Source organism: Capricornis sumatraensis, chromosome 18 (assembly GCF_032405125.1).
Source record: "Capricornis sumatraensis isolate serow.1 chromosome 18, serow.2, whole genome shotgun sequence".
NCBI classification, from domain to species: domain Eukaryota; kingdom Metazoa; phylum Chordata; class Mammalia; order Artiodactyla; family Bovidae; genus Capricornis; species Capricornis sumatraensis.
Window position 1 is genome coordinate 72,802,753 of NC_091086.1, and position 16,034 is coordinate 72,818,786.

Below are 16,034 nucleotides of genomic sequence, written 5' to 3' on the forward strand. Positions count from 1 at the left end.
AGTTTACCTTTCAAATAAAGTAAGCTGGTACAAAAACTTGAATTTAGCTTTTCTCTCTGTCTAGAGGACACCTTTTCTTCAGATGTTGAACTGCCTATGATAATAAATTTAAATTTTAGTTTCTTTATCTCTTAAATGATTCTGAAATCCCTTATTGTTGCTTTCGCTAAGTGAATAGTATTGTTTCACAGTGAACTATAATCCCATTTGACTGAGTGCTCTAAACCTTTTCGATATTTGTTGACAAAGCTTCCTAAATCATTCTAATGAAGATTTCTAGCTAACCTTGGGGTGCTTCAGAGGGCCCCTGAAACACCCCAAAGAGAGATATTACATTAACTAGGTTCACTTTGTATACAGAATTACATGGGGGAGTATTGTCAAGTGAATAAGTCTCGGGTTATATTGTACAGTAAATGTTGCTAATGTAGATGTCCTAGAAACTGTGTGGAGTTCCTAAAATTCTGATATGTTTGGGTGTAATGTTATCAGGCATAATTCTAGTTACTATCTCAAAATATTGTCACAGCACTAACCAAGTTTCTCAAAAATGCTTCCTCTTCAAGAAGATTTATAGAAAGGACTTTTGGATAAATACTAGTTTCTGAACTGGTAAGGATTCTAGTGGAAAACCTGATGACTTCACAAAGGTTCACAAAAGGACTGAATGGTGAATATGCTTATGGTTTCTATCTGAAAAATTACTGATTTGAATTTGTGTTTTCCAGGCATAAGAAAAAAAATTAAAACTTTCTTCTCGAAGTAATTATGACAGTTATTTGGTAAAATTATATTTTATAAACAAATCGACATTTATCTTTTCTATCTGAACTCTCCAGATACTGGAAGCTCTTAGTTTCCAGCAGCTTTATCAGGTAAGTTAGGAAGGTTATCTCAGTAACAGGTATGGAAATCTCAAAGGCATTCTGGAGACCTTGAGAAGGGAGGAATTTACTTAGATCTATTAGGCAAGAATACACAGAAGAACTGTACAAAAAAGATCTTCACGACCCGGATAATCACGATGGTGTGATCACTCATCTAGAGCCAGACATCCTGGAATGTGAAGTCAAGTGGGCCTTAGAAAGCATCACTACGAACAAAGCTAGTGCAGGTGATGGAATTCCAGTTGAGCTATTTCAAATCCTGAAAGATGATGCTGTGAAAGTGCTGCACTCAATATGCCAGCAAATTTGGAAAACTCAGCAGTGGCCACAGGACTGGAAAAGGTCAATTTTCATTCCAATCACAAAGAAAGGCAATGCCCCAAATGCTCAAACTACTGTACAATTGTACTCATCTCACACGCTAGTAAAGAAATGCTCAAAATTCTCCAAGCCAGGCTTCAGCAATACGTGAACCGTGAACTTCCTGATATTCAAGCTGGTTTTAGAAAAGGCAGAAGAACCCAGATCAAATTGCCAATATCTGCTGGATCATGGAAAAAGCAAGAGAGTTCCAGAAAAGCATCTATTTCTGCTTTATTGACTATGCCAAAGCCTTTGACTGTGTGGATCACAATAAACTGTGGAAAATTCTGAAAGAGATGGGAATACCAGATCACCTGACCTGCCTCTTGAGAAATCTATATGCAGGTCAGGAAGCAACAGTTAGAACTGGACATGGAACAACAGACTGCTTCCAAATAGGAAAAGGAGTACATCAAGGCTGTATATTGTCACCCTGCTTATTTAACTTATATGCAGAGTACATCATGAGAAACGCTGGACTGGAAGAAGCACAAACTGGAATCAGGATTGCCGGGAGGAGTATCAATAACCTTGGACATGCCGATGACACCACCCTTACGGCAGAAAGTGAAGAGGAACTAAAAAGCATCTTGATGAAAGTGAAAGAGAGTGAAAAAGTTGGCTTAAAGTTCAACATTCAGAAAACGAAGTTCATGGCATCTGGTCCCATCACTTCATGGGAAATAGATGGGGAAACAGTGAAAACAGTGTCAGACTTTATTTTTGGGGGCTTCTAAATCACTGTAGATAGTGATTGCAACCATGAAATTAAAAGACACTCCTTGGAAGGAAAGTTATGACCAACCTAGATAACATATTAAAAAGCAGAGATATTACTCTGCCAACAAAAGTCTGTCTCGTCAAGGCTATGGTTTTTTCAGTGGTCATGTATGGATGTGAGAGTTGGACTGTGAAGAAAGCTGAGGGCTGAAGAATTGATGCTTTTGAACTGTGGTGTTGTAGAAGACTCTTGAGAGTCCCTTGGACTGCAAGGAGGTCCAGCCAGTCCATCCTAAAGGAGATCAGTCCTGGGTGTTCATTGGAAGGACTGATGCTAAAGCTGAAACTCCAATATTTTGGCCACCTCACGTGAAGAGTTGACTCATTGGAAGAGACCCTGTTGATGGGAGGGATTGGGGGCAGGAAGAGAAGGGGATGACAGAGGATGAGATGGCTGGATGGCATCACCGACTCGATAGACATGAGTCTCAGTGAATTCCGGGAGTTGGTGATGGACAGGGAGGCCTGGCGTACTGCAATTCATGGGGTCGCACAGAGTCGGACACGACTGAGCGACTGAACTGAACTGAACTCAAGCCTTAACAACTTTCATAAGCTTTAAATGATAGTAATCGGGCTATTAGCCTGCTGAATTCTGAGATCTCTATGATGAAAAAGGCAGTGCTACACAACTGCATGGCCCTTGACATCCTTACAGCATTTCAGGAAAGCACCTGCGCCATAATTCAAACTGAATCCTACGTTTTTATACCTGATGAATTCTCTAATATAACACATTTGACGAACCATATGAAAAGTCAGATTTCTGCTTTAAGTGACCCATTCCCTAGTCTTGATGATCTTTAAAAAAAAAAAAAAACTGGTTTGCTGTGGAAGGCTCATGGTTAAACTATTTACTTTTAATTCCACTAATGTTATTAACTTTACCATTTGCATTTTGCTTGTTTCACAAGATTATTATTTCTTGTATTACCAGGTGTATGATGGAGCCTCCAATGAAAATGATGATTAGACTTGGAGCAGCTGATCAAATGTATAGCTCAATATATGATCAATGATTGTAATAGTGTAACTCTAGGCATTTTCATGCAACAAGAGGGAATACTTGCCTGGACCATAACTAGAAGACAGGTGTCCTGACATCTCTGACTGTTAAGATCTAGTCCAGTAATAGCACACTGGGTGGCTTATCAGCAAAAACCTTCTTCAGAACTGGCAACGAGCCTTCCCAGCAAGGAGGGACAAAATGGTTATGAAATGCCCCTCAATGTTTGGCTGGATTTATGACCACAAGGGGGCTGTGTCAACTGCAAATTGGCAATTAGCAAGATCACTGCCGTCTGCCTGCGGGGAAACTGAACCCCAGGCTGCTACAGCTGTTGACCTTCAACAACCGCTGAGGGAGTTCGTGGTGGAGTGAGGCACTCTGTGCTCCAGGGAATCTAGAGGGACAGGCCTTTAAATAGCTGGATGCTTTTAGGAACAGATTTTATGATCTCAATCTTTGCATCTTCTCCTATCTACAGAAAGCACTAAATCCCTTCACGGTGACATCAGATCCTCAAGACTAACAAACCTTTTGTAAAATGAGTGCTTCATGGCATTGAACTTCCCCTTCACCAAAACGTTATATATTGGCCTTCCCCCACTGCCGCTTTGGAGCAGTCTCTCAGGGCTATCAGAGATGCTGCCTCCCGGGCCACAGTCTTCATTACTACTACTACTACTACTACTACTAAGTCGCTTCAGTCGTGTCCGACTCTGTGCGACCCCATAGACGGCAGCCTACCAGGCTCCCCCATCCCTGGGATTCTCCAGGCAAGAACACTGGAGTGCGTTGCCATTTCCTTCTCCAATGCATGAAAATGAAAAGTGAAAGTGAAGTCGCTCAGTTTTGTCAGACTCTTAGTGACCCCATGGACTGCAGCCTACCAGGCTCCTCCATCCATGGGATTTTCCAGGCAAGAGTACTGGAGTGGGGTGCCATTGCCTTCTCCGACAGTCTTCATTTTGCCCCCAGTAAAACTTAACTCACAACTCTCAAGTTGTACATCTTTTTTAGTCGACAGTGCTCACTGACTTAGGTCAAATGACCGTTGAATAAATTAGCTGCTTGGGTAGAATGGAAGATGTTTATCTCTTCTATTTGGAAAACTTGTCGTTTAGTTGCTCAGTCGAGTCTGACTCTTTGCAACCAATGGACTGCCGAACACCAGGCATCCCTGTCATTCACCATCTCCTGGAGTTTGCTCAAGCTGGAAAGTTTGGAAAACTTAAATGTCCCCAAACCACACGGGCTATGTGTACAGTAATATGAACACATAAGGCTGTGGGTGGCAGCCTTGCTGTAGAGGTTTCCTCTCTTCATGAATGAAACTACTGGCCAGGTTTAGGTGCTGCAAGTCATCGATCGGCTCCCTGCTTTGGTATGGATTTATGGCAAACTTGGGCTTCCCTGGTGGCTCAGACAGTAAACAAACAATCTGCCCGCAATGCTGGAGACCTGGGTTCAGCCCCTGGGTCGGGAAGATCTCCTAGAGATGGGAATGGCTACCCACTCCAGTATCCTTGCCTGGAGACTTTCATGGACAGAGGAGCCTTGCAGGCTACAGTCCATGGGGTCGGTTGCAAAGAGTCAGATGTGACTGGGAAACGCACTGGTGAGTCTGTTACTGAGTTTGCTTACAGGAATTCTCTAGGACTGTCAGGTACAGAGCACTCAGAGAGACTTCATGGAACACCGACTGCACATTTCCAGTGTCTGCTTAAAACTTAAAAGCAGACTGGGATGCAGCTGCCCAGGGGTTCAAGAGAGGCTCAGAGACGCCGGCGCTGACTTCTACTGCTCTGTGAAGTGGGTGTCCTAAGGTGGGACCCACAACCAGAGAGGTCAAGTAACCTGCCCACATTCCCAAAGCAGTTGAGCTAAGGTCCCTGACGGGCAGAGAACACCCCTTTTAACTGGGCAGCCTTTCGAAGTCTGAAATCAAATTTTCAAATTTTGATTTTAAGCTTTCGAGCAGCCATTTGGTTTAGCTATGCAAAAGTGTGAAAATATTAGTTGCTCAGTTGTGTCCGACCCTCTGCGACCCTATGGACTGTAGCCCGCCAGGCTCCTCTGTCTGCATGGATTCTCCAGGCAAGAATACTGGAGTGGGTTGCCATTCCCTTCTCCAGGGGGTCTTCCCCATCCAAGAATCGAACCAAGGTCTCCTGCAATGCAGGCAGATTCTTTACCAGATGAGCCACCAGGGAAGCTGTGCAAAAGCCAAAGCCTAAGACCCGGAGAGAGTCCCAACTTGTTACAGACCTGAAGGGTACAGACACAGCCAATGAGCCTTCTTCACAAAACCCAAACATTTGTAAGTTAGCTTAAAGACCTTAGATGTGTTTACCGCTTATTTCTTGGAAGGCTACTTCCACAGTGCTGGAGGCACCTGCCTATATTGTAGAGGAGAAAGTCCCTGAACGTGACCCATTCAGTAACTGGAAACCAGACCCCCAAGGTGCATCTGACTGGGGGAAACAATCCTCCCCTCAACAGAGTCCATGATGGAACTAGAAAAGCAGGAAGACGGCGCTGGGGGAGAGAGAGCAGGGGCGCACGGAGAGGGCGCCAGGACCTGGTGCACAGGTGCAGGGAGCCGGCCCGTGGTGGCACGAGGGTGGTGCACCAGGGGCGGCGGGGAGAAGGTGGCGCACCAACCAGGGGCGGCGGGGAGAAGGGGGCGCAACAAGGGCGGCTGGGGGAAGCGCGGGGCCGCCCGCTCTTACCGTTGCGCATAGTGGACGAGGAACATGGCCAGGAGGATGCAGTTGGGCCAGCGGTTGAGGCGCTCGGCCGGCGCGCCCGCGCACGCGAGGAGCGGCAGGGCCAACGAGGGTAGCTCCTGCACGGCCCAGGCGGCCCGCGCCGGCAGCTCGAAGGCAGAGCCGGGCGACGCGTAGCGCCCGTAGGGCGAGCCCACCAGCTTCAGCAGCACGTAGCACACGACGCCCAGGGCGCATTCCAGGTAGGCGAGCGCGTCCAGCAGGAACCGCTCGGCCAGCTCCATGGTGGGTGACGGCAGGCGTGCTCCATGGCCCGGCGGCTGCGTCGGGCCACATATAGGGCGGCGGCGGCGGCGGGCGGGGTGAGGTGGGGGGGCGGGAGGCGCGGTTACCTGAGGCCGGCGACCGCGGTCAAAGCCCTCGGCCCGGATCCGCCCCGTGCGGGCGGCCCCGGAGCCACGCGCCACCCGTCTCCCTAGTCCAGGGTGCGCGGCGGGGACCGGGTGGGAGGCCTAGGGCGCCCGCTCGCCACAACCACACGGCCAGAACCCCGCCCATTCCAGGCCCTCCCGGACCGTCTCACCAATCCTGGGTGCGCGCCGCGGACCCGCCCCGCCCACGCGCCTAGAGTCCCCCAGGCCCCGCCCTCTAGACCCCGCCCACTCCGGGCACTCCCGGACCGTCTACCTTAGTGCGCGCCGGGGACGGGGCACGACGCCCGCCCGCCCGCCCCTCCCACGCTGCTAGAGCCCCGCCTACTAGGCCCCCGCCCACTTCGGACCCTCCCCGACCGAGCGTCATTTCCGCGGTGCGCACGCGCGACCTCGGGCTGCCCGCATCGGTGCCTGAGCCGACGCGGAAATCCTTGCGCTCCTGCAGGTCCCTCCCTCCCTGCAGGTCCCTCCCTCCCTGCAGGTCCCGGGGAGGCGCATGTGCGGACCCGCGGGGTCCTCGAGCTGCAGCCCGGAAGTGCTAGCGGCCGACGGTGGCGGGTCGCGCAGTGCGGGCGGCGTGCGCGGCCGCGTGGGCCATGGGGCGGCGGTCGCGGGGCCGGCGGCTCCAGCAGCAGCAGCAGCGTTCCGAGAGCGCGGAGGACGGCGGAAAGCGCAATGGGGCGGTAGGACCCGGGGGAGGGCGGGCCGGGGCCCCGAGGCCTGCGGGGCGGCGAGGGGCGGCTTTGCGGCCCCGGGTGCCAAGTTTCTCACTCCTCAGGGCTGGGAAGGCGGCTATCCCGAGATCGTCAAGGAGAACAAGCTGTTCGAGCACTACTACCAGGAGCTCAAGATCGTGCCGGAGGGCGAGTGGGACCAGTTCATGGGAGCGCTCAGGGAGCCTCTCCCGGCCACTTTAAGAATTACCGGTTACAAGAGGTAAGGGGGTCGTGCCTTTCACGTTTCTCGGAGAGTTGGGGTTTAGAATGCCCCGGGTTTAAAACGGAAATGTATTTCTCCCAAGAAGCACACGTCAGCGGTGTGGATGCCAGAGCCTGGAGGCCTTGAGAGGAGGGAGCACGGGTGTCCCAACAGAGTACGGGGAGGAGGACCTGGCAAGTTGGGAGGTTAGAATCAGACACGAGTGTGCAAGATGAGAAGCAGTTGACTCTTGGGGGCCCGTTGACGATGCCCCACCCTTTGGAACACATGAGAACCTGTGACATTAGTGAGTGTGAAGTGAAGCTTATGGTGGTGTTTTTTTTTTTTCTTTGAGTCGTGTAACCGAGCACGTGGGCTTATTGCTAGCTGCAGAATGAAAAGACCAAATAAAGAGGCAACAGTCTTGGAGAAAGCGAAAAGGCTTAAGATAGTCATGCAAGGAGACAGGAGGCAGTGATCAGCTCCTTCCCGTCAGCTGTTGAGCAGGGTATTTATCCATGGAAGTAGGGAGTAAGTGGAGCAGGGGGCCCTGGAATGATCGGTGGAAATTAAAGGTAAGTTTCCAGCGTCCCCTGCAGGTGCAGCTGTGCTTCATCCCTTTTTATGTGCAAGTTTGGGGTGGGGAGTCTGTTACATGTGGTGGCTTTTCACTTTGTGATGTCTGAGGTTTACTGTGGGTTATTTAACTTACTAAAAACGTTTATTACGAATATTTTGGCCTCAGCCCATGGCATGTGGGATTTTAGTTCCCAGACCAGGGATCAAACCTGCACTCCCTGCATTGGAAAAAAATAGTCTTAACAACTGGACCGCCAGGGACTGTCCCTGCTGTGGGCTGTGTTAGTCCTTTGATGTGCCTCTGCTGGGCAAAATGGCCTTTAGGACTGTTGTGGTCAGATCCTGTTTCGGCGGTCTCCTTAGAAACAAACTTAGAGATGTCATTTAATCAAGTTGTTTCTTCCTTATGAACCTTTAGTGTGTAAGTTTCAGGATATGGTTGCAGTTGTACCTTTTGAAGATGACCTGAAAGTGAAAATGGAACTCGAGGGATGTTCAGGAGAGAAGGACTAGAATAGTACTGCATGTAGTTTTCACCTTTTAGAGATTAAAGGACAAGGATTGTTTAAGCTTTGAAAGAATACAGTAAAATGGTAGTAATTAAAGAATGTCTTCACTTGGCACACAAGGATGGCTTTTGTTACAAAACACAATCTTGGGTTTATAAAGAGATAAGATGTCTTGAATTAGCTTTCCAGATTGATTTGAAACTTCAAAAAAATTTTTTTGATAGCCATGCAAAAGAGATTCTCCACTGCTTAAAGAACAAGTATTTCAAGGAACTGGAGGACCTGGAGGTGGATGGGCAGAAAGTTGAAGTTCCACAGCCCTTGAGTTGGTAGGTGTAACACAGCTTCATTCTGTTGGATATTTCTCTGGGATTTTAATCTTTGTCGCTTGAATTTATTTCTTGGTAACCCGTTTGATTTTGGCACGAAAGAACCTATACATACTTTCGAGACATTTTCCTGTTCTTATCCCCAGAGCTTTTTTTCGCTGTTACTGCACACTCGTGTGCAAGTTTCCCTTTGTGACTTGCAGCGCTGTGTATTGAAGTCTTGATTTTCGTCAATTTTTCCAAGTCAGTCCAGCTTCTTTTCTTCCTCAATGTCACCATTTCCACCATTTCTACTTAAACCCTTGTCTTCATGTCAGAACTGTTGCAGATTTAATGTTGTTTTGCAGGGCCTAGCATAAGACCAGGTAAGAGTCAGAGGCTGGGAGACATATGAAGTGTAGCCAACATTTCATTTTGCTAATGGCTTGGTTTATTGCATACGAACACACTACACAACAGAAGTTAGTCACGCAGAGAAGGAAAGGAAAGGGGGTGATGGAGGAGGCGTCTCGGCATGAGTGTCGGCCCCCTGCCTGCAGCTGGGCCTTGGGACAGGTGTGAGCTGGAAGTCCCCGTCTGTCAGCCAGCGCCTCCAGTGGCATCTGTCTGTCTGCAGCAGTTTCTTCATCTTGCAGCATCAGGTCCTTTGACAATGAGCCTTCAAGCCCCCGTCTCAGGGTCTTAAAGTGTCCGTCAGTGGGTGTCTTAACAGTGATAATCTGAGACCTCCTCTTCATCAGTCGCCTCTTCTGTTCCCACGATGTCTTTCTGAGGCGTGACTAAACAGCGGATGTTTCCGAATAGTCCTCAGGGAGGTTCACGTTGGGCACTGTGCCTCCATTTCGAACTGCTCGACATCGCCCAAAGTCGCACAAGATGAGTGGGATTCCCGTGACTGTAAATTGCATCATAGCTCCTCACCCGGCAAAGGCCCAGCAGGACTGCGTTAGCTGTCCTGTCGGTCTCTGTCTCCAGGGCCTGTGCTCACCCTCCTTTTATCCTCGCTGTCCTGTCGGCGTCTCATGGCTCATTTGTGTGTCTTGATCCAGCTCAGGCGTGTGAAAGCGGTCCCGTCTGTCTTGTGAATGGCCCAGAGAGTCAGGCACAAACCACGGTGGTGCCAAGGCCGGGGCCATCAGTTCAGCTCAGCTGCTCAGTCGTGTCTGACCCTTTGCGACTCCATGGACTGCAGCACACCAGGCTTCCCTGTCCATCACCCACTTCTGGAGCTTATTCAGACTTGTCCATCGAGTCGGAGATGCCATCCAACCATCTCATCCTCTGTCGTCCCCTTCTCCTCCCGCCTTCAGTCTTTCTCAGCATCAGGGTCTTTTCTAGTGAGTCCATTCTTTGCATCAGGTGACCAAAGGATTGGAGTTTCAGCTTCAACATCAGTCCTTCCAATGAACATTCAGGACTGATTTCTTTTAGGATGGACTGGTTGGATCTGCTTGCAGTCCAAGGAACTCTTGAATAGTCTCACAGCCTGGGCTATGGAAGTCACGAAGTTGTTAACAGTTACACATTGCAGATTATCAACTTTCAGGTACTGAGAATTCTCACAAAAGGACAACAACACATTTTATTTATTTATTTATTTATTTCCAACAACACATTTTAAATGATTACTATAAAAAGGTGAATTTAACCATCATTGCCTGGCAGTTTGTTGTTCAGTAGCATCTGACTCTTTGTGACCCCATGAACTACATCACACCAGGCTTGCCTGTTCTTTGCCATCTCCTGGAATTTGCTCAGATTCTTGTCCAATGAGTTAGTGATACTGTTTGAAAGCATTGGTTCTTTGGACCCCAGCCTTCTTTATGGTCCAACTCTCAGAGCCATACTGACTACTGGAAAAACCATAGCCTTGACTAGGTGGACCTTTGTTGGCAAAGTGATGTCTCTGCTTTTTAATAGACTGTCTAGGTTGGTCATAGCTTTTCTTCCAAGGAGCAAGCGTCTTTGAATTTCATGGCTGCAGTGATTTTGGAGCCCAGGAAAATAAAATCTGTCACTGTTTTCACATTTTCCCCTTCTGTTTGCTGCGGAGTGATGGGACTGGATGCCGTGATCTTTGTTTTTTGAATGTTGGGTTTTAAGCCAGCTTTTTCACTCTCCTTTCACCCTCATCAAGGCACTGTAGTTCCTCTTCACTTTCTGCTTGAGAAGATGAATTTAACCAGCGTTTCCTGACAGCTTTTGAAGTTTTAACTGTACAAGTGTTTGATGTATCTTTTTTCTTTGGCTAACTTTTGTTCATCACAAGCCAAAATGAGGGTTTCATTGTTCCTGGTCTGTGCGTTTGCTTGCTTTTCATTCTTTTGTTGGCCGTTTGGATGTTCAGTGTCCATATCACAGATGTGCACAGCATCCACGGTGGAATGAGTACTGAGTGGCCAGATGCTTAAATCAGATCAAAACCAAATGTTACCATTACAGAGCGCATTTCTGGGATCCAGGAGTAAGCCTGCAGTATTACACCAAAAAATTCTATGATGGCTTTTTTGTTAAACAGTTTTAATCAGAGTTTAGAAGCTTGACTGTTAGAGAACAGGAAAAGGACTCTGATGCCAGGTGCTGAGGCCAGCAGATAAGGAAGGTGCCTCCCTCTGCTGTGTCTGCAGCATCATCGAGTGTGGTGGCCGTCACATGACGAGCGGGTCCCCCTCTCAGTCACTGGGGTGTGCACTGAGCTCTTGGACTGTGCCATGGTTTGGAGATTTGATGGATGGCCCCAATGCTCCAAGTTGGGGTGTCTAATGTTTTCAAAAGCAGATTTAGGATTGTCTTTGCACATTTCTATGCATAATAATCTTTCCTGCTTTTGCTGCCTCAAACAGTCACCTGGAAACATTTATTTCTTCTACCCTGTGTCCAGAAGTGCAGCATTCCGATGCAACCGCCTCTGCCTGTTCTCTGCTTCTGGGCAGAAAGTGGAGCTGGAGAGCCAGCCCCCTGGGAAAGGGTGTCTTTCTGGGCTGTCCTGGTGGAGTTTTCTTCCACAGTCCCAACCTGTCCAGAATTAGTCTCACTATTTTTATTGTTCTCTGCAAACTACAGTCGGACTTTGGTTTAATTGGCCCATTGAATGTTTAATGGCTTTTTTTCACTCTTGATTGTTGAACTTTGGATCTCGGGGGCAGGACCATTCAATTCCAGACCTCTTGGAAGGCCCTGCAGGTATTCTGTGGGTGAAGAATGCAAGGAGTCACCCCACTAATAGCCAGGCGTAATAGCCGGGCCTTCTCTTCATGATTCTGTTTGATCCAGTTTTCTGAACACAGCTGACGGGTCTGAGCAACATGTTGAAAGATGAGTTCCTAATACTCACCCTTTTTTCATTATCAGTGACAACTGTGAGACAGTTTTACTGTATAAACATTAAATCAAATTCACTTGTAAGGTGTGGGATATCTATAAATCAGTAAATAAAGCAGAAACATAAAATACTTTCTGGTGGTTCTTTATATTGTGGAAATTGCAGAAATAGATCTTAATAGTCTTTTAACCTTTTGAGACATAGTGGGATGTAATGTAGGAGAAGTATTTTGGGGGACCAGGTTTTCTAGAAGGAATGTTATGTATAGGACTTACAGCGTGGGCAGGTTTCATTTTTTTTCTTCCCTTTCATAGACTGGGAACTGTGAGGGATTAAAGCATTTTTTAGAAGGCCTTGTTTTGACAATGAGTTGTTGCAAATGTACCTTATTGTCATTCTGTTTATGTCCTTTTTAACTGAGTTGATGAGTTATCCTAGATGTTATATATAGAGGGAGACTTTTCTTTTTAACTCAGTCTGTCTTTGTAGTTAACTGTTTGAAAGTTAAGTAATTTTCTCATAAGATGAAAAGCTTTTGTAATTATAACTTACTGTCAGATTTTATTCTTGTGATAATAAATTTACATTTTTAACTACTAGAAACTTAGCTAATAAAGCACATAAAGAAATATTCCCTCGAGTTATACTTAGAGTCTGCTCTCTATTAGAAAATGAAAATTCAGCTTTGTACAATAAGTAACGGGAGGCATCATTCAAATTAGTGACGTTTGGTGGTTTGATAAGGTAGTTACTGGCACGTGTGCTGCCGTTGATCACAGACAGCTCCGTTTGCCAGGAATCTTAACGAAAGCAGATGTTTGGCTATCACCAAAGGCCCGTAGTCTTGCCTGGGAAATCCCATGGACAGAGGAGCCTGGCGGGCTGCAGTCCATAAGGCCGCAAAGAGCTGGACATGATTGAGTGCAAGCACATAAATACACACAGAGTTGCAGAGGAGCTGCAGGTTCCATTCAGTTCCACAGCTGGAGCCAACCCACGTGAATCCCGGCCGCTCACCTCTAGTGAGGCCACAGGGAGTATTTAAAGCTAAACGCTTTTTAAAATTGCCTAATAAGTATGATTGCATTTTGGTTTTGTATTTTTGAAACAGGTTAAATATTGAAGAGGGAAGCAAGTATAAGAAATAGAAACAAAAGTTCCAGGACATTTTGAGGGTGGCCATGAACAGGTTGAGCCAGTTTAATCTTCATAATTTGGTGGAAAGCACTCATCAGATACAGCTCGTGATAAAAATGACAGTTGAGCAGTTTCTTCACATCTTAAGCCTCTGTTTGTCTCTGTCAGGTAGTCACTCCGATTTTCAAAGCAAACGTGTTTTTCAAACATTCCGTTCCATTTCCACGGCTGTCACCTTAGCTGCGGTTTGACCCATGGCGACATTGTGACCCCGCGTTGTTAAATTGAGCTCAGCATTATAGCTCAGGGTTAACGCTCAGTGCGGTAAGGTTTGCCACCGAGTGCCGCGCATCGCTGAGCATGGCCCCATGTGTCCTGTCCATGTACTGACCGTGCTGCTGGACCTAAGTGGGTGGACAGGCGCACCGGCCGATGAAACCACACACTTCCTCATCTGTGGTGGCAGCGTTTATACACCGTTCAAGTACGTTTACATAGACGGCAGGAAAGGCTTTGTTCTTTGGTCTGTATAAACATCAGATTAAGGCGTTTTTTATTTCCGAGGTTTGGGGGTATATAGAACATTTCACGATATTATTGGACTGCTTGGTTTGAGAAATAGTGAAAAAATAAACAATTACTGTAATCAAATGCCGGACATTCTGATAGCTGCCCCGCGGCATTATTTCTGTTCTGTGTGAGCCACGGCCCGTCTCGGGGAGCTGTGTCTGCTGCGCGTCCTCGGGGGGTGTGAGCAGCCAGCCCGCGGCTGGGCGTCTCACTTGGCCCGTGAGCTGTGTAATGAAGGCGCTGTGAAGGGCCCGCTTCAGTATGTGTAACCGTTACGTGTTTTACTTTCCTTTCGGTCAGGTATCCTGAAGAACTTGCCTGGCACACAAATTTAAGTCGAAAAATCTTGAGAAAGTCTCCACAGCTGGAAAAGTTTCACCAGTTTCTGGTCAGCGAAACTGAATCTGTGAGTAGATGACTTAAGGCTTGCTGGTTTCCTTGAAGCCTTAGTATCGCAGTTTTATCTCAACCACGCTTGCCACTGGCAGTGATTAGGTAGATAAGGCACGTAGAAAAGCACCCTGAACTCATTGTGAGCATCCCTGTAACATCTGGTAACGTCGGCATTAGTAGCGCCTCTGATCACGCAGAGTCCCGGGGGCGCCGGCACGGTTGTCGGGGTGGCTTCTGGTGTGGGGTGGCTTCCAGCGTCAGGTGGCTTCTGGTGCCATGGTGGCTTCCGGCGTCAGGTGGCTTCTGGCGTCGGGGTGGCTTCTGGGGTGGCTTTCAGCGTTGGGTGGCTTCTGGTGTCGTGGTGGCTTCCGGCGTTGGGTGGCTTCTGGCGTCGGGTGGCTTCCGGTGTGGCTTCTGGCGTTGGGTGCCTTCTGGTGTCGGATGGCTTCCGGTGTCCGGTGGCTTCTGGTGCTGGGGTGGCTTCTGGGGTGGCTTCTGGTGTCGGGTGGCTTCTGGCATTGGGTGGCTTCTGGTTTCGGGGTGGCTTCTGGTGTCGGTGGCTGCAGCCACGGCTAGGCCCGGCACTCTGTCCCCGGCCCCCACGTTGGAGCGTGTTCCGTGTGCTTTCGTGTGCTTTTGGGCTGCACGTGCCGGGTGCCTTTCTTGCAGAGAAGGTGATGGCTTTTATGGCCATCTTTATATTTTATTAAAAGTGCTGTACTCCACCTTCGCCAAACAGAAGAACAGCATCTAAATGTGATAGGTTTGGTTCTCGTAAAACGACATGGTCTTTGCCCCCTGGTTCCTCAGCCGCCGCCTGATTGCCCTTCAGTCGCTAAGCTTCTTACCTTTAGCGCCACATGTTCCCCAGCGAAACAGCCGTCCCCGCGCGCAGTGCGTGGCTGAGTGAGCGCCGTGCGCGACGGGTGTCGGCAGCGTGGCAGCTCCCTTTCTCTCTCTGGTGCGCCATCGGGAGCGCTCCTTCCTGTATTCTAGCCTCCTTTGCCGGGCCCGGACCCCTGAGTGCCACCAGATGGTTTTGTTTCCTTGTTGCCCTGAGCTTCTCCGTCCGCTTAGCGGGATTATTTGCTTCCCATGATTCTTGCCTTGAAGCCACAGCCAGTTTAGAAGCGCTTCACTCCCCTCGGTTCTGATCTGCTCAGTGCACAGCTGCGTGCTCTCCTGCTTCCTGCCCACTCGGGTGAGCTGGCAGGCAGGCTCCTGTTGGCCTTCTTTCCCACTCCCACCGTGCTGAGGGGCACAGGGTGCTGGGCACCGCCTGTGCCCCCTGGTCTGCACAGAATTGTGCAGAAAGGGCTTCTCTGGCTTGGCATTTAACCTCCGGGGGTGTGTGAACTGTCGGAGAAAGTGCAGGTTTGCACTTCGGCAGAGCGTTGGTAATCCTGGGTCCATGTGAGGTGAGTGACGAGCGCGGGGTGGCTGTTCAGACAGGAAGCGCAGGTTGTGAAGGAGCAGAAGCTTCCTGGTAGCTGACAGTTTTTGGCTTTTTCTGGGCGTTCAGTCCTAAGCTGTTAAAATAGAGTTGTGCGTGTCACAGGTGCTGGATTTTTCAAAGAATCTTTGAACAGTCGAACATGTGCACAGATGTCTTGGCCCAAGGGTGAAGGGGCGGAGGATGGCTGGTTAGTGTGGAGGGTTAGTTGTCTGCCTTCGCTGAGGCAAGGAAGCACTGGTTGGTGGGGCGGTGCCCAGGAATGCAGAGCAGGTGTGGGCTGCTCCTGGAAACAGGAGAACCAGGAGATAGAAGGCACAGTTTCAGCTGTGAGGGGACACTTCTAGGGGGACTTTCTGTCCTGTGTGCGTGTTGTACTTGAGTTTCTAAGGAGCTAATGTCATTCTGACAGTAATGCCAAAGAATGCTCAAAGTACCACACGATTGCACTCATCTCACATGCTAGTAAAGCAGTGCTCAAAATTCTCCAAGCCAGGCTTCAACAATACGAGAACGGCGAACTTCCAGATGTTCAAGCTGGTTTTAGAAAAGGTAGAGGAACCAGAGATCAAATTGCCAACATCTGCTGGATCATCAAAAAAGCAAGAGAGTTCCAGAAAAACATCTA

General features: G+C 48.6%; 2 protein-coding genes across 3 annotated transcripts in view; one reads left to right on the top strand and one right to left on the bottom strand.

Annotated features, from left to right (window-relative positions):
- SRD5A1 (steroid 5 alpha-reductase 1) overlaps nucleotides 1–6,046 on the bottom strand; it is a 33,255-nt gene extending 27,209 nt beyond the window's left edge. The window contains exon 1 of the mRNA XM_068990740.1: nucleotides 5,766–6,046. Within this exon, the coding sequence (XP_068846841.1) occupies nucleotides 5,766–6,046 (281 nt within the window). The remainder of the gene's footprint in view (nucleotides 1–5,765) is intronic.
- A 716-nt stretch (nucleotides 6,047–6,762) lies between these two features.
- The window catches only part of NSUN2 (NOP2/Sun RNA methyltransferase 2), a 32,775-nt gene continuing 23,503 nt past the window's right edge, over nucleotides 6,763–16,034 (top strand). The window contains exons 1-4 of one of the 2 annotated variants that reach the window (XM_068990550.1): nucleotides 6,763–6,879; nucleotides 6,975–7,132; nucleotides 8,427–8,531; nucleotides 13,861–13,966. In XM_068990550.1, the coding sequence (XP_068846651.1) occupies nucleotides 6,793–6,879; nucleotides 6,975–7,132; nucleotides 8,427–8,531; nucleotides 13,861–13,966 (456 nt within the window). In that variant the 5' untranslated portion in view covers nucleotides 6,763–6,792. The remainder of the gene's footprint in view (nucleotides 6,880–6,974; nucleotides 7,133–8,426; nucleotides 8,532–13,860; nucleotides 13,967–16,034) is intronic. The other variant, XM_068990551.1, reaches the window with a different exon arrangement.